Here is a 23854-nt window from a genome sequence, read left to right as displayed (position 1 = left end):
CAGGAGCACACAGTGGATCTAAGCATAGAAACAACATTCTGAAAGAGAGAATGTTAATTGTATTCCATAGCCTCCGGCTATTGGACGTGTTGTTTCATTTATCGTCCTTGTTTTGTGTCCCAAGTTTGACTCATTCTTGAGAGTTCCTATGTATGTACACATGTTTGCATGCAATTGAGTGGAATGCTCGGGCTTTTCTTTTACATCTACCGAAGAGAAATTCCTTTCTGGAGTCATCATCCCTCTTGCTGACCGTTAAGAAGGTAGCCTAGCTTTCGATTTTTCTCTGATAATTCGCAGGCATTCCTCGGCAGAATGTATAGTGGAAGCTGGAAGCTTATCTCATATTCATGTGCTTTCGTAGCTAAAGGCGGTAGGTCGTCTTGTGCTAAATTACAGTTTCTTGGGCTTCGCAATATGCTGTGAAATGGTGCTCATTTTTTCCTGGCAATATTGTACTTGTCATTTACTCATGGAAGCAAGGTTAAATTCAACGCTTCATAATCATAGACCACTAAAGTTATCTCATATTGAGAATCATTCCTTCCCAAAGTTGTTAGAAGCTGTGAACTGGCGACTAAAATATATGTTTGTAATTGTAATTTGTAAAACAAAACTATTCATCTTACCAGATTTAAAAATAAATAATAGTTTTTAAGTGAAGAAGAAGAAGAAGAAGAACGATGCCCAGCTCAATGAGTTTTTTCATCCATTCTCATCCACTCATCATTCGTTGTAGAATTGCTAACGTGAATCAACTGTTGATGCCAATGGCGTTAAATTTTCAAAAACTGCTAGTTATAAATAATGCTCTGTTAGGCCAGAGTGTTGTAAAAAAAATACATTTATTTCCTTTAGATAATTAGTTACAATAGATTCCACTTTAAATTCACACTTAAGACTGAAGACTCAATTGCACTGCACTTATTCTTATAGACTATTTCCGCTGAAGTGCCAATCTTCGGTAGGTGGTTCGATGCTGATGCAACCTTTGTCCGCGTGGTTGCCGATATCCTGCGCGTCATCGATTTATCGGCCCGCTGGGTTTCTTCACTTGTTGCTATCGGCCTCGATAGGGTTCTGCTGATGTTGCGAATGGGTGGTGGATTCGAATGTGGTTCGATCGGTCGACTGTGGTGTAACGCCTCCCCTCTCAGATTGTCGTTCGGCCTCGAACGATTTGTCAAAAAGGACAAGACTTGGTAGCGGTCCGAATCCAAAGGATCTGTCTTGTGTTTCTCCCTGTCGTTTTGTTGTAGATACAGTTGCTTTTGGGATCTTGAAGACGGTTTCCTTCTTTGCTTTTGTTTTTCTGTTGACAATATAGACGGTAAAAGAGCAAAAAATGGTTAATGTGAAGAGGATTTCTCCTCCGATGGTTGTTGTCCTCTTAGATCGGTGCAAGTCCAACTTTATCTGCTGAATGTTGTTCAAGTGTTCTAGCTTGATGTGGGTTATCTCGTTCTGCTCCTCTGAGAAGTTTAGTTGAATCAATTTCCTTCCATAAATTGGTATGAGATATTCTTAGCGATTAATAAGGTGTTTCTGTCCGTTGAACGTCAAGTTCATCACTTTTATCGTGCAGTTGTCTGTTTCGATGATAGTCGGGCTGTTGACTAATCTCGAGCTGTTACATGAATCTGAAATCAATACTTTTTGATTTGTGTCCAATAGTATGACTCCTTCTTTTATTTCTGCAATTCTGATAGGTTGCCTGGCGGGTTTTAAAATGCATTTTGGTATACGGTGATTTAGAAGGTTATTGATACATTCGTCTCCAATGAGAAATGTTGCTTCGCAAATATCACAAACTTGTGTTTGTTTGTAAATTATATCTCGGTACTTTGCTACTAATTTAATATCGGTGTTGATTCGTGTGTTGTTCATGTTGATTGTTTGGATGTTGATCAGGTCGAACTCGTTGTCTTCTAGGATGGGAAGTTTGGCCAAAATTAGGATTTCGTCGCCTTTTACAATTACGCTCCCTGAGCTGTATTGGAATATTTGATCTAAATAATCTACCTTCAACTTTTGTGCCTTGAGTCTGTTGAAAATGTATAATTTATCTTCGTATGAAAACAAGTTTCGGTTCAAAATATTGAGTTTAGCGAATTCGATTTGTTCTTCAATATTGTTGAGAATTTGAATTAGCAAATCAAGGTTCATAATAAGATTAATGTATTCTAAATCTAAATCTAGCTAATTATTAATGAATTATTGTTCTGTGCTATAATTTCTTTGTTTATCTTTTTGAGAATGTCAGTGATATTGTTAAGTTTATTTTGAATTTTTTCGTTTACAATTATCTGTTTTGATAAAGATTGAGAGATTAAGTTATCCTGTCTTTCTATTGTATCTAGGTTATGGTTTATTATTTTGATATCGTCGTTATCTGGGTTGCCTGTGATAAATTTAATTACTGTTCCTAGGGCGTTAAAAAAAGCTCTTCTATATCTGTGTGGATATAAACTAAGAAGATTTAATATTAATTTTGTGTATATGTCTCCCAAATCCCAACCGTATCCTAAATTGTTTAAGTTTTATGGCAATTATGCCGTGATATTTCTTCGAATTGTGTGGCGCTTATTAGCATGATGGACGTTAATCTGCAACGAGAATTAAGTAGGGGGAATGACGGCTTTGGCAGGTTTTGTTCTATTATTGTCAGGGGGGTTTTCATGACTGATTTTGCTCAAATTTGGCCTAAACATTCTTTGCATATCAAAGAATATTGTGGCCAAATTTCATAAATTTCGGTCGAAAAAAACCCCCCTGCCAATAATAGAACAAAACCTGCCAAAGCCGTCTGTTCCGCTAATTGATTGGTTTAGACATTATTTTTTTATTCGGTTTTTATGTGTTTTGGCGTCGTTGGCGTCTTTAAATGTTAAATCGTTATCCTCTTTGATGGTTGTTATTTTGTATGGACTTATGTCTTTGGTTATTCTTTGGGTGATTTTAATGTATTCAGCATCTCCCGGTTGTAGTTGTTTAGGCTGTTCATTATTTTTGTTTAGTTCTTCATATTTAGCTTTTCGTTTACTGAGTTCAATTTTAGCTGCAGATTGCAAGTTTTTAAATTTTTCAGAAATTTCTTCCATATCTGTGGACCCGGAGTGGTTTAAAACTAGTTTGCGCGGAAGATTTTTGATTGCCGAATGGAAGCTATTATTATAAACTAGTTTATTTGTGGACGCAGTAGCGCACATGGCGTTTTTTTTTATCAAAATTTTCAACGTCTGTTGTCTGAGATTTTTTCGACTCTACGACACTACCCATAATTCCATTACCCATAATTCCATTACCCCGAAGGCCACTACCCCGAACGCCACAACCCCGAATGTGTCACTACCCCGAATGCCATTACCCATAATGGGACACTACCCCGAATGAGCCAGCACCCCGAATTAGTCATTATTTCAAGTTTATACTTCATTTCAATGAAAAAAAATATTCCTCAATTAAAGATTATTCATATGAATGAACATTAATTCTAGACCAACATTTGAAAAGCGCGTAATAGCCAAAATTTATTCCTTCTAATTCTTCGTCTACATTTAAATCTATATATGTGAACAAAGAATCAGAAGGAATAAATTTTGGCTGTTACGCCCTTTTCAAATGTTGGTCTAGAATGTAAACCGGGACTGTTTCAATACAGTATAGTACTAAGTATTCTCACTCCGTAAGGTCCTGTTCGACTTCATATGGCACCCTTCAAGAGTCCTGCAGGGTATGGGAAGATTATACAGTACATTCTCATGCACAATGCAGAGAGTTGGAAGCTTTTGTGGACCACATCAGCATGGCTACAAGGGCAACTAGATTGATGTGAGGCTGTAGTAAAAGTAACGGATTCTGGATGAAGCGTGGTCTGAATCTCAGAATCGACGAGTGGGTGATAAGTGAGTAAGAGTGAGAAGAGTTAATGAGTGAGTAAGAGTGAGTGAATGAGTAATAGAGCATGTATGAGTGAGCAAAAGTGAGTGAGTGAAAGAGAGTGAGTGAGTTTATAAAGGTAAGTGAGTGTATAAGAATGGGTGAATGAATAAGAGTGAGTGAGTGAGTAAAAGGAAATGAGTGAGTAAGTGAGCAAAAGTGAGTACATGAGTAAAATTGAGTGAATAAGTAAGAGAGAATGAGCGAGCAAGAGTGAGCGAGTGGTATGAATGAGCGAGTGAGTAGGAGTAAACCAGTGAGCAAGAGTGAGTGAGTGAGTAAGAGTGAGTAGGTAAGTAAGAGTGAGGGAGTGAGTTGGATGAAAGAATGAGCTGGAGTAAGTGAGTTAGTAAAAATGAGTAAGTGTGTCACAGGGGATTCCTGAGTAAAAGTGAGTGAGTGAGTGAGTGAATGGGCGAGTAAGAGTGAGTGAGTAAAAGTGGATTACTGAGTAAGAATGGTTGAGTGAGTAGATTGGGTGAATGAATAAGAGTAGGTGAATGAGTAATAATTAGTGAAATAGAGGAAGTGAGTGAGTATGAGAGAGAGAGAGAGAGAGAGAGATCTTGTCTGTCTTCGGGAACTTGTGTTGATTCTAAGAAGGCATCGTATCTGTTCGCTTTCTACCGTGCTGACGCGTTACTTTTAAAACGGCATTATTTCATCTGTGTGCATAATCCCGGTATAAGCACGTTCATTTAAAGCATTTATCATTTCCTCTGTCTGCTTTATACCCGGCAAACGCGTTCATTTAGAGAAGGCATTATTTCCTTGCCGGAAGATCCTGTGTGGAACATATTGTCACGCCCCGCATCATTTTGGAGCAGGTCAACGAATTCCAAGAGTCCCTTTACTTGGTATTCATTGACTACGAAAAAGCTTTCGACCGTCTCAATCACGAGAATATGTGGGGCGCCCTGAGACGCAACCCTTCCTGAGAAAATCATCGGCCTCATCGAAGCACAGTACGAGGCCTTTTCGTGTAGAGTGCTGCACAATGGGGTCATGTCTGACCCTATCCGGGTCGTAGCTGGTGTGAGGCAAGGATGTATTCTATCACCGTTACTGTTCCTCATCGTAATCGATGAGATTCTGATAGATGCGATTGACCGTGAACCAAACCGCGGGCTGTTATGGCAGCCTATAACCATGGAGCACCTAGCCAAATGGCGTCAGACGGCGGTACCAAGATTGACATAGGCGCACGGATCAAGAAAGCAAGGGCTGCCTTTGCGAGTTTAAGAAATATCTGAAAAAACAGGCAGATAAGTGAACGCACCAAAATACGAATTTTCAACTCTAACGTAAAATCTGTGCTGTTATACGCTAGCGAAACATGGTGTGTATTAGTGGAGAACACTCAACGGCTGCAGGTGTTCATTAACAGATGCCTGCGGTATATAATTCGGGCCTGGTGGCCTGGTGGGATCTCAAACAACGAGCTCCATCGTCGTTGTCATCAGAGGCCGATAGCAACAGAAATTCGGGATCGGAAGTGGGACTGGGTCGGCCACACTCTACCTAGGGGCGGAAACGAAATCTGTAAACAAGCATTAGACTGGAACCCAGCGGGACATCGCAGCAGATGCAGACCCAGAGGCTCATGGCGGCGAAGCCTCAATAAAGAAATAAAAGAAGTCGACCGAAATCTAACCTGGCAACAGGTTAAAGCGATAGCCGGGCAACGCTCAGGATGGAGATCTTTCAAGTCGGCCCATTGCACCACCGGAGGTGTACAGGATCCATAAGTAAGTAAGTAAATTATTTCCTTTGTGTACCTTATAGCGAGCATACGCGTTCATTTAAAGAATGCCTTATTCCGGGCAAACGCGTCCATTTAAAGAAGGCATCATCTCCTCTGTCTGCTTTACACCGGGCAAACGCGTTCTCCATTTCATAGAATAGCAGTTTACCATGTCATAATGACAGAAATGACAGTTAAAGTTAATTAGAATAAATATCAAAACTGATGGTTAAACAGAATCTGTAATGCATTTATCTAAGTATCTCTATTTTTTATTCTTTGCAAAGATTGTCATTTTGCAATATCTGTTGGTGTTAAACATAATAATAAAATACTACAGATTCCAAACGTTTTCGGGGTAATTGCCCATCGGGGTAATGGATTTCGGGGTAGTGTCCCATTCGGGGTGATGGTTTTCGGGGTACTGTCCCATTCGGTGTAGTGGCCTTCGGCGTAATGGCGTTCGGGGTACTGGCATTCGGGGTAGTGGGGTGGAGCCGATTTTTTCATGAAATGCGGTGTCTGGTTGTCTAAGGTTGTCACTGGTTTTGTTTCCTGCATCTGATAGTAAAAAAGAATTGAAGTGTCAAATATTTTATTTTTTGTGAGAAATTCCCCGCGTGCGGCGTCTATGATGATGATGATATCTACGGCGATATTTACTTGTTCTCGCGTAGCCAAACTATTGAATTTATATTTGTTCGTGCGAAATATTTCGATAAGTGTGGAGTGAAACCGTTCCACAATACCGTTTGAATCGGAACTACTCGCGAAATGGGATTCGATTCCTAAATCATCGAGAAATCCGATAAAATCCAAAGACCTGAAAGATGGTTCTTGGTCACTCACGATAGTGTTTGGTCTGCCAAACTGCCTAATATGTTCCGTAATAGCTTTTTTGGTATCTACTATTGTTCTCGATTCCAAAGGTATGGCCTTTGCGAATTTGGAAAAAGAGTCAACTACGGTGAGCCACTTCTGACCTTTTAGAAAGAAAATATCTATATGAACTCGATCGAAAAGATGGTTGCCGAAAATACTCTTTTTTATAAGTTTTGGAGGCTTCCTGTCATATTTGGCTTTCTTGCAGATGTCACAGGAGCTAATCAATATTTTTAACTTTCGTTCGAGCTGGGGGAAGAAAAATGTTAGTGAAATCTGGTTTTTATTTTCCTTGATTCCTCTATGTCCTCGATTATGGGTTTCCCTGACGATTTCGTCTTGCTGCTCGTCAAGTCGTATGTATTCTAGGAGGATTTCTGAAATGAAAATCTTGAATGATCTATTAGGTGAAATATGTTTTTTGTAGGTTTCCTGTACCATTTGAACAAGAGGTATGGGAATTTTGAGACAGTTAACTCCTTTAGGGTTTAGGATGCGTTTGAAAATATCCAAGATTGATTCTTCTGTATAATTTTGTTTGACTATAATGTACCTATTGTATTTTGGAAACCCTTTTTTCGTTGGCCGTGAGTTCTATGCTTCCGAATTTGAAGATTATTTGGTTCCTAAAGACGTTTATTGATCTTTCAGTACACGGAATAAAGTAATCATCACTTGTATCCGCTGAATGTACTGTCATGCCGTCGCTTTCATCGTCTGATGAATCATTCCCTTGTTCTGAGGGCTCTACATCCAGAGATGCGTGTGAATTCGCATTCAGTGCTGAGGCATTCCACGGGGGCATGTCAGTCGATCCTGAGCGACCATTTCGAAAATATTTGAAACTCTGCACAGTTTTTCAATTTCATCTAAATCGTCATTTTTCGATATCAAATCTTCATATTGAGTCACGACTAACTTTTCAAAAGGGTGTATGTGAAAATGGTTCAAAAATATTTAAAAAGCTGCACAGCAAAAACGGAATGTTCGATTGTTATGATTTTTTCAGCAAAGTTAGACAACTAAATGGTGATTCTTAAGAAAATGTGCACAGTATTTTTTTTAGGGAAAACGGTCCATTATATTAGCTATCTACCATAAAAATTTGGTGATGGTAAACTAATAAACAAAAAAGTTATGACATTTCAAACATTTCACAATTTTCACATTTAGTAAAAAAAAAATTTTTTCTGTGTAAGTTATTTCGAGAATTGCAGTTTGATGCAGATTTTATTGTGACGTGGACGTGATTTAAACAAGTTGTTTTCATGATATTTTGATTTAATTATTCATAGCATCTATAAGAAACTTAGACACGATCCAGTGTTGTGATCAAAAGTATTGATAGTGTCATAATTTTCATTGCACGTGACTGGCGAAAAATTCTTTCAATAGTGTTGAAACCTGTTGATAATAACGTTGATAGAAACATATCAGAAATGTTATTTTTAAGACAAAAGCTGCAAAATCAAAGATTTATATACACGTGTACGTCTATAGTTTACCTGCAAAAAATATACCTCTTAGAGAATAGACTTTATGATCGGGAGGAAACGGGTATCTTCAACAACAACAAATGCATGATAGGTACATACCATGACAATGCTCACGAAAAAGCAAAAAAATTACTACTACTAAGGTTGTTAAAGATCTTATAGTAATTTTTTCTTCAGTCAAGCAAATGACACCAAACTAGTCAGTAAAAACTTAAAAGTGATTTTGTTTATTGAAATATTACGAACAACATGAGTAGCCGCTTTCTCAACTGTTGTAGGCCGTTTGATGGAAAAAAGTGTTCAAAAGAGTTACGAAATCTCACCGAAAGCACCATAGATAAACTGAAAGCGACTGGTTATGCTCCAATGTCCACATTGAATACAAATTTACGCATTTGCACGTCCTGCCGTCTAAACGTTGACAAAAGAGCAATCTGTATATCATCGGTTGAGCAGAGCGCAGGAAGTTCGAAAACGACAGCAACTGAGGAATTGCCAGATGTATCGACAACAACTGAGGAATTACCAGAAGTATTAAGTGCTGAGAGCCTTGCCACCGTACCATCAGCGAAATCTGTTTCAACAAATCAATCGGAAGATGAGTGTATCCAAAAGGTCAACATCGAACGCTTTAACGAGGGCATAGCTGGGATAAAAGTGACTCTGATTAAATGGAGTAAGATGGACTACGTTTATTACCGGAGAAAAAATACCGTGAAATAAACGAAGCTGTACGAAGAAACCTCTTCAAATTAGGACCTGATGATGTGGAAAATACAGACTACGATGAGGTAATTATAAATATGAAGGAAAGGTTCTCGAATGCAGCCACGACAAGGAAAGAAAAATTATTGATTTTGTCGATGCTGCCAAGTTCGTGGTCTATTCAGGATGCCATTGATGAGTTCAAAACCAATAGAAATACAGTAAAAGAGGCAAAACAATTGAAGAATAACTGTCTTTCAACCAAAAATACTAGGTCTAGTACTGCATTAACAGATGAGACAAAAGAAATAGTAGTTCAATATTTTGAAGATGATGAAGTAAGTCGAGCTATGCCTGGTCAAAAAGATTATGTATCAGTAAAAAAAGATGGAAAGCGTCAAGTAATCCAAAAACGATTAATGATGACGACTTTGAAAGAAGCGTACACACGCTTCAAGGAAATTCACGATAATATTAAAATAGGTTTTTCCTCATTTGCAAGCCTTCGGCCAAGGCAATGTAAGCTTCTTTCCAATTCAGGAACACATAATGTGTGTGTGTGCACAACCCATGAGAATATTAATCTTATTTTACATAGTTTGAAAAGAATCAATTTAACAAAGGATATTAAAATGTTAACTGGTAGTCTTTTGTGTGAAAATACAACATCAAATTGCTATCTACGATCTTGTTCGGATTGTCCAGATTCTTCATCATTGGAAAATACTTTATTCGCTGAGTTTGAAGATCAATCAGTTATCATTTGAGCAATGGGTGACCACGGATAGGTGTGACATAGAAACTATTGTAAAACCTGTAGATGAGTTTGTGTCATATTTTTGCTTGAAATTAGAAAGTTTAATCCCTCACGATTTCATTAAAACAGAACAATCCAGCTTTTTAAAAATACGAAAATACATTACAAAATGGTGAATTTTAGTCATTTGTGATTTTTCTGAAAATTACAGCTTTGTATTGCAAGATGAAGTGCAGTCCCATCACTGGAACGTACAACAAGCTACAATTCATCCATTCGTTATTTATTTTAATGGAAGTACGCAAATTGAACACTTAAGTTTTATTATAATTTCCGAAGATTTAAGACACGATTCAGTATCCGTAAACTTGTTTATTGAAAAAATGATTAACTTTTTACGCGTTGATAAGCATAAAGAAGTCAAAAGATATATTTCATGTCTGATGGAGCAGCGTCGCAGTACAAAAATCGTAAGAATTTTTCGAGCCTATGTCAATTTAAATCAATGTACGGAATTGATGCAGAATGGCATTTTTGCTACATCACATGGCAAAGGTCCTTGTGATGCTATTGGAGGAACAATAAAGCGCATGGCCACAAGAGCAAGTTTAGCCAAAGAACGTGAGCATCCAATTAAAACTGCGAAAGAACTTTTTGATTGGGCAAATCGTAGAAAAGAAAAAGATTTAACCAAATTATCATTTTGTTTTACTACTACTGAAGAGTACGAAATTAAGGCTTCAGAGCTCAGCGAGCAATTTAATAACGCGAAAACGATCCAAGAAACCCAAAAATTTCACTGTTTCATTCCATTGTCGGAAAATAAAATTAAAAGCAAAACTATACTCAAACTGTGCTGATAATAATTCAAAAGTGTTCGATATTTTAAAAATTGAATAAAAATAAATAAAAATAAGTACTAATAAACTGTTTTCATGATATCATAACCCATACCAAAATTCAAACCCAAAACTCTTAGAGTTTCTATAACAACATTGTGTAACTGCCACATTTAATTTAATACTTAGGATAATATTAATTCATTTTTATTTATTTATACATATAATATTTATACATATAATATACATAATATCGATGAATACATAAATATGGAATATCATACAAACAACTTGTTTAACTCACGCAAGGCCCTTAACAATAAAATCAGCATCAAACTGCGATTCTTGAAAAAAAAAACCCAGATTAATCCACCTACAGTGAGATTATGACCCTTCCTTAATTAAAAGGATATATTTTCAGACTCCAGTATTTAAAACGAGATAAAACTACTCAACCTCCCACGGCGATTGAAAGTGTAAATGACAAATTAATTGCCTACCAAAAGGCGGTTTCCATGGGCTGAGTGACAACAAAACGAATGATTCCGCACTGTACGTCAGGTTGCCTTTCTATCAGGCGCTCGTCGGATTGAATAGCTATTGTAACATGTGGTAACATAGTTGGTTAAAAACTATCGTAACGCTGGCAGCATGTATACTCGTAATTTCCAGAGACCTTGATATTAATTAATCCAGAACTAACTTAATCAGTCATTGATCTGAACGAAACTCAATAGCGTTCAATAATAATATATATTTTGCCTTATGGCTGCCTAATTTTGTAAAATCAATGATGTTTAATACCTTAAAAATGAGCGAGATTTATATGGTAGTAAATTTTGGAATTTGCACACATACGCACACATACATGCATATAAGTGGTCTATTAGTATCTCAAAACATGCTCACATTTGTTATCTAGCTTCCACTAAAGAAATTTTTGAAATCCCTTCAAATTTTTACGTTTTTGCTTTTCTGAGAAGGTTTTGTGGTACATGCTACTATCTGTTCCTCAATTAAAACCAATTGTTTCTTTGAAACAAATCCGAAAAATAAGCATATTTTCATATCGTATTACTTGTTGCAATTGTATTTTCAATATTAAAGTGAATTTGTTTCAATTGCCATACATTTTATTTCATAATTCAAGAGGTTTATTGATAGATTAATACATAACACGCCTGCGTAACGCATACAAAGTGAAATTATAGACACTTCCGAAGGAAGGGTCAAAAATACACGGAAATTTTTTTTTGTTTACTATATGTGAAAATTGTGAAATGTTTGAAATGTCATAACTTTTTTGTTTATTAGTTTACCATCACCAAAATTACGTTCGAAAAAAGATAGGGTTTTGAGATATTTGAGTTTTTGTGACAAAAATGATATTTTTAAAGGCAAAAAAAATTTTTTTATTGTGCACATTTTCTTAAGAATCACCATAGTTGTCTAACTTTGCTGAAAAATCATAACAATCGAACATTCCGTTTTTGCTGTGCAGCTTTTTAAATATTTTTGAACCATTTTCACATACACCCTTTTGAAAAGTTAGTCGTGACTCAATATGAAGATTTGATATCGAAAAATGACGATTTAGATGAAATTGAAAAACTGTGCAAAGTTTCAACTCAATAGAAAATCATGAATTAAAAATTTTCTTAAATTTTGATGCTGTTGCTTGGAATCGCTCTGCTTGCTTTTTATTTATTCTAGAAAGAGTGTCTGCAACGACGTTTTGACTTCCTGGTTTATAAATCAGGTCGTAGTTAAATTCTTTTAATGCAAGTTTACCTCTTATTATTCGGTCATTTGCGTTGGTAAATGAAAATGTTAGTGGTTTATGGTCTGTAAACATTGTGAACTTTCTACCATGAAGATATGGTCTGAAATGGTTGACTGCCCACACAATTGCTAGAAATTCTTTTTCGGTGATAGAATACCGTTCTTCAGTTTTAATTAATGTCCGTGAAGCGTATGCGATGGGTCTGTCTTTTCCCACTGGTCCTTGTGCCAGAGCTGCGCCTATTGCATAATTTCTTGCGTCTGTTGTTAGTATGAATTCTTTACTAAAATCAGGATAAATCAATACTGGATCTAGCGTTAAGAGTTCTTTACATTTTGTGAAGCATGCTTCTACTTCTGAATGTATTACAAATTCCGTATCCTTTCTGAGGAGTTTCGTCAATGGTTTTACAATCTTAGCAAAATCTTTGATGAATCGCCTATAATATACTCATATTCCAAGGAACTGGCGGATTTCTTTCTCGGTTGTTGGGATTGGCCATTTTTTGATAACTTTGATTTTATCACTATTGGACCGTACTCCTTCTTCCGATACTGTGTGTCCCAAAAATTGAGTTTCCTTTCGGAAAAACTCGCTAAATGATTCTCATGCTTTTGGAGAGAACTGGAGAATATGATAATATCGACCATGTAGACGAAGCAACATACTCCTATCAAATCTCTCTTAATGCAATCCATGACTCTTTGAAAAGTAGCCGGTGCGTTTTTCAAACCAAACGGCATGCGGATGAGTTCGTATTTGCCGCCGTTACTTTTCGTACACATACGGGTATTTACATGATTTTCAGTGTACTGGAATGTTGTCTACTGTACGAATGTAGTGTTTAATGTTGTGTGTAAAAGACAGTTTGTCCGTTTCCATATACAAGACATCTTTGTTTCGTTTGATTACATTTTCCATAGCATTTTTTTTCTAAAGTACTCATGTGATCTCGTAATTTATGAGGTCGATTTGGTCGGGGTTCAGCCAAACCGCACCAAGCGGCTTTTCGACTGGCTTGTGATATTTTGTTTATTCAAAGTCAACGGAAATAGTTTCATAGAAATTTAAGCGTAGATTTGCAGTAGGATATCCTCAGTTATGGGGCTGAGGGATATCCGATACGATTTGCGACTAATTAAATCTGCTAAATGGAAGTTTGAGCAGAAAAATGGGTAATTTTTCGTTGGCGCTTGGTGCGATTTGGCTGAACCCCGACCATTTGTTCCAGTGATTTGGTCAAATCGAACGGATCATTTGTAGCTATTGCGTTGGTTTTACTATCCTTTTCAAGATCAAGCTCATTGGAATTGATTTCGATTGGAACTTTCGAATGATTCTGTACTGCTATGTAAGCTGAATTATTCAAACTTTTAGAGTCCTGGTAAAATGGTAAACTTATCATGAGTTTGTTCCTCTTCGATTTTAAATTCCCCATTCTTTGCTGTTTTTGCGTTCCACATTCTTTGCATTCTTTGCGTTCAGCAAATTGAAATTCCTGCTCAGTGAAATTTATTTTATCGTTATCTGGAAACCTTTTCTGCATCTGAATAGTCATCATTCCCACTTTTAGTAAGTTTTTCTGAATATCAATTTGAGCGTTCAAGTCTCTGAGAGACTCATATCCAATTATCCCGTCAAAGAATTTATGAAATTTAAATATGTAAATTTTTTGACGTAAACTACGTCTAAGGGGAAGACTCAGATATAGGGTGTTAAACGGAAATTTCCAAATTCGAGACCGTCACGAAATTAGGATAGATTTCAAACGCTAATAGCGTCTCTATCTTTCGATAGATTTTCGATATTTGCTTATCAATAGATTCGGAAACTCTTCAGCAATTTGCCAATTCTATTGATTATCTTGATTATCAACGTTAAACTATTGAAAATGTTATTTCTTTCCAAACCGGGTGAAAAATTCAATCCCGTTCATAAATCCCCAACACGGACCTCAGATTGCAGTAAGGTACGGGCCTTTTGATCCACTGCTTCGTTTTCCCTGTGTATAAAAAGTCCCGTGTTTCGCGTGCGCGCGAAATTTTCATTCTGGAGGTCACGGAGAGCGGACCAGGGCATCTAGAAGCGGTCCCAGTGACAACGGCTGTCTCAGCGGTGGTGGTGCGGATGAAATTTTTTCGCTCGGTGGTGCTGGCGGTCGTAGCAGCAGCAGCACATCATTTGCGTCCTTTGAGCCGAATCATCGGATGGCGGTCGCGCAGCCCAGTGGTTGCTGTTGATAAGGCACATAAGTGGAAAATAATCGGTTCTTTTCAGGACCATCAGTATATTTGAGACGAAGGTTAAGATGAAATAATTTTTCTAAAGTGCAGCCGCTAGGAACTGGAAAATTCTTCAAAGAAATTTTCTAGCGTATTTCGGAGTTATATGATTTTAGTGATTAAGAAAGTTGATATTTGCCGAACTTTCTTCATAGAACAAAGTATAATTGTTTGGCATCGGTAGCGGAATCATAGCATTAGTGCCGGCCCGAGCATAGGCTGTCAGCAGAAGATTGCTACAGCAATTTATTCACTAATGTGGCGTTTGCAACGATTTGGATGTTGTCGGCACAACATGAAATTTTACCGCGAGACTCTAACTTTGTATTTCTCCTGTTGATGATTCAAAAGGAAATCGGTTCCGAGATGAACATTATTCAAAGCGCAACGCTAACGTCGGTAGTTGAATCCCAAGCAAGTGTCGTAAGGAGACGATGCAAACCATTGATTCGCATTATGACTGAAGAAAATTGTATGGCATCAGTATTGATGTTTCCTACAGATTTTTTTCACTATGCCGGTTTGTCTGTCGTCGGTAGAAAGTGAAGTTTTCACGCAAGATTTCGACTTTGGTTCTGTCGCTATGAGTGATTATTAATACACATATTAAATATAAATCAGTTCTTTGGAAAATCACCATTTGTTCTAGAGGAAGTTGTTCCGAAATTAATTCTCTTCACAATCGCTGGGCAACGGCAGACAGTTCAGTCGTAAAGAATCAACGGAATCATAAGCACCCTTCAGAGGAAGACGCTGCAATGAACTTTTGATTGGAATGGATGCAAGGCGTTTCAGCGGTAAATTATTGCTTCGGCTGTCGTCGGCGAATAGTGGAATTTTAACGCATGATTCTTACTGAAAAGTGTTGACGTTGCAGCAATTCACCGACGACCGCCGCCGATGCTGGGATCGTTCTCCGCGACAGATTGATCATAATGGCCGCGCGCGCCGGAAGCACCTTTCTTGTAATCAATAAAGTAAGCCCATTAGTCCCGCCTCTTTGTTATCGGTATGAATGCAAATATTATTTGCAACCATAACACTCTTCAAAGGGGCGTGGCTACATGTTTTATTTTATTGCTTACATGAAAGCTGCTTCGCAAGGTTCGATTAATCGTTTGGTTGCTGTTATTTGTAATTATGTACAAAGTGCGAAACACATCCGAAAATTCAATCAGAAAAATCGCATCTAAAGGATCTCAATCGTAAAAATTGCATCTCAAAAGCACAAAATATAATTGCATGGCGATGGCAGAAGTTTGATGTCGGAAGTGGAATCACAAGCGTGCGGCGGAGACTCCCTCTGGAGTAAATATATTCATATGAATAGTAAATTGGTAATGTGATCGCATTTTGACGTGAACTACGTCTAAGGGGGAGGCTCTGATACAGGGCGTATGATGAAAATCTCAAATTTTATGGTATTGATAATTATGTAAGATTTTAAACGTTAATCTTCATTTTTGATGGATTTTTGCGATTTATATATCAAGCGCCTCGGAAACTCTCCACTAATTTGCAAATTTTATTGAAACTTTTGATTATCAACGTAAAACTAGTGGAAATTTTAATTCTTTCCAAACCAGGTAAATATTCAGACCCAATCAATAATCCTGCATCCCCAACACGGACATCAGTTTGTTATAAGTTACGGTCCTTTTCGCCCATCGCTCGACGATCTTGAAAAATGTTGTTAAGCTGAGAGGATTTTTCCAACCACCAGTGACTAGCACACTCTTGGCGTTCAGTAAAATCTTCTAGCAAGATTATGAATTTGATTATGTTCTGTTAGTGATTTCCAATGCGTACCATTGAGAAAAATAATATAAAATTGACTCGAGACAAACTTCGATTAGTTACGCAAAACTTAGGTTAGTTAGAAATTTTATTTGCCGGGATGATATCAGTAGCAGTCAACTAAACTTTTCATTTTAGCTGTTGGGGATTGGAATTGCGCATTATCGAAGGTTAATCGGTTCTTTTTAGAGCCAAAATTTTATACAAGAGAATATTTATCCGAAACAAATTTAATTCAAAGTGCAAATGGCGACAGTTCAATCAAAACGATGCCTTCAGTAGCAAAATCGTGAGTGCGCTTTGTTCACCGAGGTGCGCCTTCAGCGATTTGGTGATAATTATCATTGATTACTGACATTTTAATGGTACAGTAAAGCTTGCAATTTAACCTTACAAATTATTATTTGCAATAGAAATACCCAAATTTAATTAAGCTCATTTAGAAGGTTTTTCGAAAAAAAAACAACTTTTTTTAAGTGAAAACCCTAACAAATTGAACAAACAAAACTAAACTTCTCATAGTATACATAGGGGGAAATACGGCTTTGGCAGGTTTTGTTCTATTATTGGCAGGGGGGTTTTTGTCGACCAAATTTTATGAAATTTGGCTACAATATTCTTTGATATGCAAAGAATGTTTATGCCAAATTTCAGCATAGTCAGTCATAAAAAACCCCCTGCCAATAATAGAACAAAACTGTTTTACGTAGTTTACGTCGGGCGGTCGTGTCTTGTACACAACCCTTATGATTTTTTTTTTCGCTGGATCTCCGGATAAGAGTGTGCACTTCCCTCCTTCAATAACATAAAGCGTGATTTCAAGTCTTCCCCGAGAACTTTTGGATGGTTATTTGTTCCGTACGCTTCGAATATTTTCCTGCTGGCATCAAATACTCCAGGTTCAGGTTCCGTCTTGGCCGCATCTTGAATTTCCCTTATGTAACGCTTCTCTCTAGTACTTGGCCCTCTGTCATTGGCTGTTCTGATTTTATTTATTTATTGTCAGACTAAGGCCGGAGTGGCCTGTGCTGCACATGAAAGACTTCTCCATTCAGCTCGGTCCATGGCTGCACTTCGCCAACCACGCAGTCTGCGGAGGGTCCGCAAATCGTCCTCCACCTGATCGATCCACCTTACCCGCTGTGCACCTCGCCTTCTTGTTCCCGTCGGATCGTTGTCGATAACCATTTTCACCGGATTACTGTCCGACATTCTGGCTACGTGCCCGGCCCACCGCAGTCTTCCGATTTTCGCGGTGTGAACGATGGATGGTTCTCCCAACAGCTGATGCAACTCGTGGTTCATTCGCCTCCTCCACGTACCGTCCGCCATCTGCACCCCACCATAGATGGTACGCAACAACAACTTTCAAAAACTCCCAGTGCGCGTTAACCGTTGAGAACTACCGGTATTATAAGCGTTTTGTAGATAGTCAGTTTGGTACGGCGGCGAACTCTATTCGATCGGAGCGTCTTGCGGAGTCCAAAGTACGTACGATTTCCAGCCACTATGCGCCTCCGAATTTCTCTGCTGGTATCGTTATCGGCGGTCACCAGTAAGCCCAAGTACACGAATTCTTCAACCACCTCGATTTTGTCACCACCGATAAAAACTCGTGGTGGGTGGCTTACATTGACCTCTCTTGAGCCTCTTTCTATCATGTACTTCGTCTTCGACGTGTTGATGACTAGTCCAATCCGTTTAGCTTCGTTTTCATTCTAATGTAGGCTTCCTCCATACTCTCAAAGTTACGTGCCATGATATCAATGTCGTCGGCGAAACCAAATAACTGGACGGACTTCGTGAAAATCGTACCACTCGTGTCAATCCCTGCCCTTCGTATTACTCCCTCCAAAGCGATGTTGAATAGCAGACACGAAAGACCATCACCTTGCCGTAACCCTCTATGCGTTTCGAAGGGACTCGAGAATGCCCCTGAAACTCGAACTACGCACATCACCCGATCCATCGTCGCCTTGATCAACCGTGTCAGTTTATCCGGAAATCGATTTTCGTGCATTAGCTGCCATAGCTGGTCCCGATCGATTGTATCATATGCGGCTTTGAAGTCGATAAATAGATGATGTGTGGGCACGTTGTATTCGCGGCATTTCTGCAATACCTGACGTATGGCGAACACCTGGTCTGTGGTAGAGCGTTCACCCATAAATCCCGCCTCCTACTGCCCCACGAACTCTCTTGCAATTGGTGTTAGTCGGCGGCATAAAATTTGGGAGAGTACCTTGTAGGCGGCGTTTAGCAATGTGATTGCGCGGTAGTTACTACAATCCAGCTTATCGCCCTTTTTGTAGATGGGACACACGACACCTTCCATCCACTCCTGCGGCAAAACCTCATCCTCCCAAACCTTGGTAATCACCCAGTACAGCGCTCTAGCCAGTGCTTCACCACCGTGCTTAAACAACAGTAGTTGGTCAACTCCAGGGGCTTTGTTGTTTTTCAGCCGGCCGATCTCCTCCTGGATTTCCTGGAGCTTCGGAGCCGGAAGTCGCATGTCCTGCGCGCGTGCTCCTAGGTACATTACCATACCGCCACCGTTGTCTGCCATATCGCTATTCAGGTGCTCTTCGTAGTGCTGCCGCCACCTTTGGATCACCTCACGCTCGTTTGTAAGAAGGTTCCCGTTTATGTCCTTGCACATATCGGGCTGTGGCACGTGGCCCTTACGTGAACGGTTCAACTTCTCATAGAACTTTCGTGCGTTATTAGCGCGGTACAGTTCCTCCGTCTCTTCACGGTCTCGATCTTCCTGCTGGCGCTTTTTCCTCCGGAAAATCGAGTTTTGTCTGATCCGCGCCCGTTTGTATCGTGCCTCGTTCGCCCTCGTGCGGTGTTGCAGCAATCTCGCCCATGCTGCATTCTTCTCCTCAACTAACTGCTCACATTCGCCGTCATACCAGTCGTTTCTCTGATCCGGAGCCACCGTGCCTAGTGCGGCGGTTACGGTGCTTCCAATGGCGGATCGAATATCTCTCCAGCCATCTTCAAGAGATGCTGCGCCTAGCTGCTCTTCCGTTGGAAGTGCCACTTCCAGCTGCTGCGCGTAGTCTTGGGCGGCTACCGTCTTGTAGCCGCCCAATGTTTAGCCGCGGCGGACGACTCCGACGCGTGTTGATCACCGTCGAGAGTTTTGAGCGCAGGCATACTGCAACGAGGTAGTGGTCGGATTCAATATTCGCACTGCGGTAAGTCCGTACGTTCGTGATGTCGGAGAAGAATTTACCGTCGATTAGAACGTGGTCGATTTGGTTTTCCGTTACTTGATTAAAAAATAACAAATTATACGACCGTGTTCTCCTTTCTTCCTCTGCATAAGTACTGCCTCCAATTCAACGGGGCTGGCGTCAGCAATCATGAATGTTTCGTCAGTAGGATTGTAGAAACCAAGTGTCTCATGTTTCAATAATATAGATTTGATTTTATCAAACGCTTCCTGGTGTTCAGCCTCCCAAACAAATTTACATTCTTTCATCACATTAATCGCTTATATCGCATCAGACCAAGTGGGGATACGAATGTAGTTATGTACCGACAATTCTCGTGTAGCAAAACTTGATGAAATGCCTGTTTCACATCAAGCTTCGTGAAAATTTTGTTCCCTTCGATTTTGTATGTCATTTGCTCTATAGTAGGCAGAGGATGTACTTCTCGGATAACAGCTCTATTTGCTTCCCGCAGATCGACTATAATCCTTATTTCTGAAGAACTTTTCCGTTTGACCAGCATTGGAGAAACCCATTCAGAAGCTTCATCTACCTTTTCAATAATGTCTTGTGCTAGTAATTCTCTGAGCTTTTTCATGGTTAACTCTACTAACGGGAATGGAATACGCCTAATAGATTGTCGGACGGGAGGGATAGTCTTATCAATTTTTAGATTAGCCACAATTCCTAAGAATTATTTATTTTTGTTTATGATTGTGTGTGTTATCTTCTACAATGAACAAAAGAATTTAAATATTACCTTTCATATGTGGGAAAACTGTGTTTCCACTGCCTGGACAAACTTCAAAATTCATATTTTTTCCGCTGTATCTCCGGATAAGAGTGAGCACTTCCCTCCTTCAATAACATAAAGCGTGATTTCAAGTCTTGTGTACTTCCATGTCACTTCTGTGTCGACTTCCCCGAGAACTTTTGGATGGTTGTTTGTTCCGTACGCTTCGAATATTTTCCTGCTGGCTTTCCGAATACCATACGCCATAAATCCAGTCTGCTTCAATATTTTCCAATCACGATCACATAATACATCAACATCCGCTCCAGTGTCTTTGATGAACTTTATAATGTTTCCGCCAATGGAAACAACGACATCTCGTTTTTTCGTGTTGAGGTGGAATAGATCAAATACTTCAGGTTCAGGTTCCGTCTTGGCCGCATCTTGAATTTCCCTTGTGTAACGCTTCTCTCTAGTACTTGGCCCTCTGTCATTGGCTGTTCTGATAACATGTTTAATTAGGCTACTTTCCGTGTGATGTGTTTGCGCGACGTTAGTTTTCTAGATTCTTCCTTGATAGTGAGTTCGGTTTCAACAAGATCTTCGATAAATTCGTATTCACAATGCTTTCCGATGATTGTACGGGCAAAGCTTCCGTTATAATCAGCCGATATTATTTATAGTTATAATTTTCACTTCTCGTCGCCAAATGTAGAAGAGTAGAGGGTTGAACAGATAATGATATATTTTCAGATGATGGTCAGTTGTGTCATAACAAACGGTTACTTAGATGCTACATTCAGGACTATCATTCCACACAAGAGAAGGTTGATCCGAGATAAATATTCTTCAAAGTGCAAAACATAATCGTATGGTGACAGCAGAAACTTGCTGTCGATAGCAAAATCACAAGCACGGAGGGAGATGATACAAAAAAAATATGCGCATCGATGACGTCTAGACATTTCAACGGCTAATCATTCTGATTTTTTTTTTTTGGAATTCTAGATAAAACTGTCAATTTTTTCAATGATAAATAATCTAATTCTATTATAATATTTTCAATTTCTTCATTCCTACAGCAAATCTGTTCATTATATTTTCCGATGGGTTCATTTGATATTTTCTCAACCGAAAATTACGAGAAAAGTTGAGCAAACCGTTAATGGAAATTTCGCATGGGCAATTCACAATACGAATTTCCGCCTACTATGCAGGATAACATCTGCAGGGTCAACTAGTCCCCTATAATTCTAGCATTAAATCATGACCCAGCCAGAACGTACTAAACTAATTTCCTTTTTCCTTTCCTCAATTTACAGAATCGATCGGAGCGGAAAAGTCTGTAGAGCAATAAACGCGCCTCACGGAATAAAGACCACAAAAGCTCGTTTCCCGGAGTAAGCCTCCGGTGGTCGTTTACCGCTAACAAGCCCAAACTCATGGCAACAAAAGATATCCGAGAATAAGCAGCGCAAAAAAAGCTCCCACTCGCCTGCAACGAATCGCTCCGACACCGATATAAACTGCTAATGACGGCTACTCGGCACCCTCATCAATTTCGCCGACGGTGTGTTGCGGGCGTCTTGGCCCTCGAGTAGTGCTCACGGAGTGTGGCTGCTCTGCGGGACGACACCTCCTACAACTGCGTACTGCCGTGTGCCGTGTGTCACCCCCCGCGACTCCAGCGGCCACCCATCGCCCATAAACGATGGTGATGATGATGACTATCAAAAAGCAGGAATTCATACGAAAATTAATGACCATTAAATCGAAATTGAAGCATCATCAGTGAGGCCCAAACTGAAAGGGAGAAAAACGTAAACATTCAGACGGCGAACGGGAAACCAGAATCCGTTGAAGGTGGCGAGCGCGTTGAAGAATGAGCAGCTGAAAAGCTAGGAAGATCGAATGTAATGAGTGTAATTAAAAGTATTATTGTGGCGCGCGAAGTCGGCGAAACCGGGTGGGATTGTCAGTAGAATGGTGAAGTGTTGATTGTAACTTTAACAGGAAATATAGACGAAATTGTTTTTCCTCTGGACGGAATCATTTCATGTCAGATCAAGGATTTGTCTGTAAGCTTTTCTTAACGGACAATTAAACAATTTATTCTAATGTGAAGCATAAATATTTATTCAATTTGTAGCTGCCTTTCTCATTTCTTAATTAGAACAAATATATCGCTATTATAGGTACAATAATCCAATTTATAGCTATGCTTTCGAATAAATTCAAAGTTTTTAGCAGAATAATAAAACAATTCCCCCAAAGTAAATTCACCTCGTCTCTGGATTTTTAAAAGTTTGATCATTTGATCTGACATGGAGTGATTCAAAAATGTTACACTAGTTGACATTTAAAAATCGCCGGTCAACAAGCTATTAATCGTGCGCTTTCTTCGTGTTCCAGTCGACGCCAATTCGATGTCCACCATCGTCGCTGTACCCGTTAGCAATAAATGTCGAATGTTTAAATAGCCTACAACAAATTAGCAAAAGTAAGAAGAGCAAATTTGAAAAGTCGTGGTTGTGAAAATTTAGCAAAATTAGTTATTCACGTCCGCGTGCGTGCTTGTGAGTGGTGTTGTTAGCCTCGGTGTTCGTGATCGTTAATTAGTGAAGCACCAATTAGTGTCGTCGGTTCTTCCGTTTCCCCCCCAGAGGTGCAAGCGAACGAAAAATACAGTTCGATCGCCGTGCCCCCGTTGTATGATGAATCCTTCCAATGATGACCTACCGCAATTCATGTACTCAGCAGCAGCGGCGGCAGTTTCATCTCCCTTTTCTTTGGCCAGTACGGGCGGCGTGTCACACAGCCAGAAGGGCCATCACCCCTTCGGAAGCAACTCCACCGGCGCGGCACTGTTCCTCAATGGTAACGGGTCGTCGCTGGCATCGGCGGCGGCCAAGGCGGCCGGTGCCTCCACGATGTTCGGGGTCGGTGCGAATGCGCTACCCGGCGTACGGGCGGGCGATCCCGGTGGACCGGGTGACCCAACGGGGAATCACATGATCTTCCAGGGTTACAGCAGCAGTGCGCCGACTGCGTTCGATATGACAACCGTCGGGACGGAAAGCGCTCTCGACGATTGCTGTGGGGCCGCCGCAGTTGCTGCCAGTGGCGAGTGGATCGATGTCTTGCTGCTGGTGCTGAAAGCGTCGATCATGATGTTCATCATTGTTGCTGCAATATTCGGCAATCTGCTCGTCATCATATCGGTTAAGCGTCATAGGAAATTAAGGTGAGTTTGATTTTTTTTTGCGGATGGTTACCATGACATGGAATTGTAATCGTGTTATTTGTGGTGATTAGACGGAATTAATAGTTGGATAATATGCAATAGATTGACTTGAAGGGCACGCGCCCAAGTTCATCATTCTTCTGATTAATTGAATAAATTTGTTAATCATTATCAATCCAACTCGTGGTTTTGCAAGGAATTAATAGTATAGTAGTGACTTGCAGCGTCATTTGATGGAATCTACCGTACTATTATATGATATGCGCATGGCCCGCATATCATCCTCAGTGTGTGGATTCTCTGCTCGCTTGGCGAAATCTTCATGTAGCGCCTTTTTTACATATATGCAATACATAGAACATTATTTTGAACCTCGTCTGAAAGTAGTGAGATTAAAAGTTTTAGGGCCAATTTCTTCACCTCTGCTTA

General features: G+C 39.5%; 1 protein-coding gene across 1 annotated transcript in view; it reads left to right on the top strand.

The window, feature by feature from the left end:
* LOC134225109 (octopamine receptor beta-2R-like) overlaps positions 1–23854 on the top strand; it is a 263835-nt gene that overhangs the window by 203160 nt on the left and 36821 nt on the right. The window contains exons 2-3 of the mRNA XM_062704896.1: positions 21504–22167; positions 22594–23425. Of these exons, the coding sequence (XP_062560880.1) occupies positions 22893–23425 (533 nt within the window). The 5' untranslated portion in view covers positions 21504–22167; positions 22594–22892. The remainder of the gene's footprint in view (positions 1–21503; positions 22168–22593; positions 23426–23854) is intronic.

The sequence above is a fragment of the Armigeres subalbatus genome, chromosome 1 (assembly GCF_024139115.2).
Source record: "Armigeres subalbatus isolate Guangzhou_Male chromosome 1, GZ_Asu_2, whole genome shotgun sequence".
NCBI lineage: Eukaryota > Metazoa > Arthropoda > Insecta > Diptera > Culicidae > Armigeres > Armigeres subalbatus.
The sequence above is the reverse complement of the archived record's forward strand: the minus strand, read 5'-3'. Positions and strand labels throughout refer to the sequence as shown.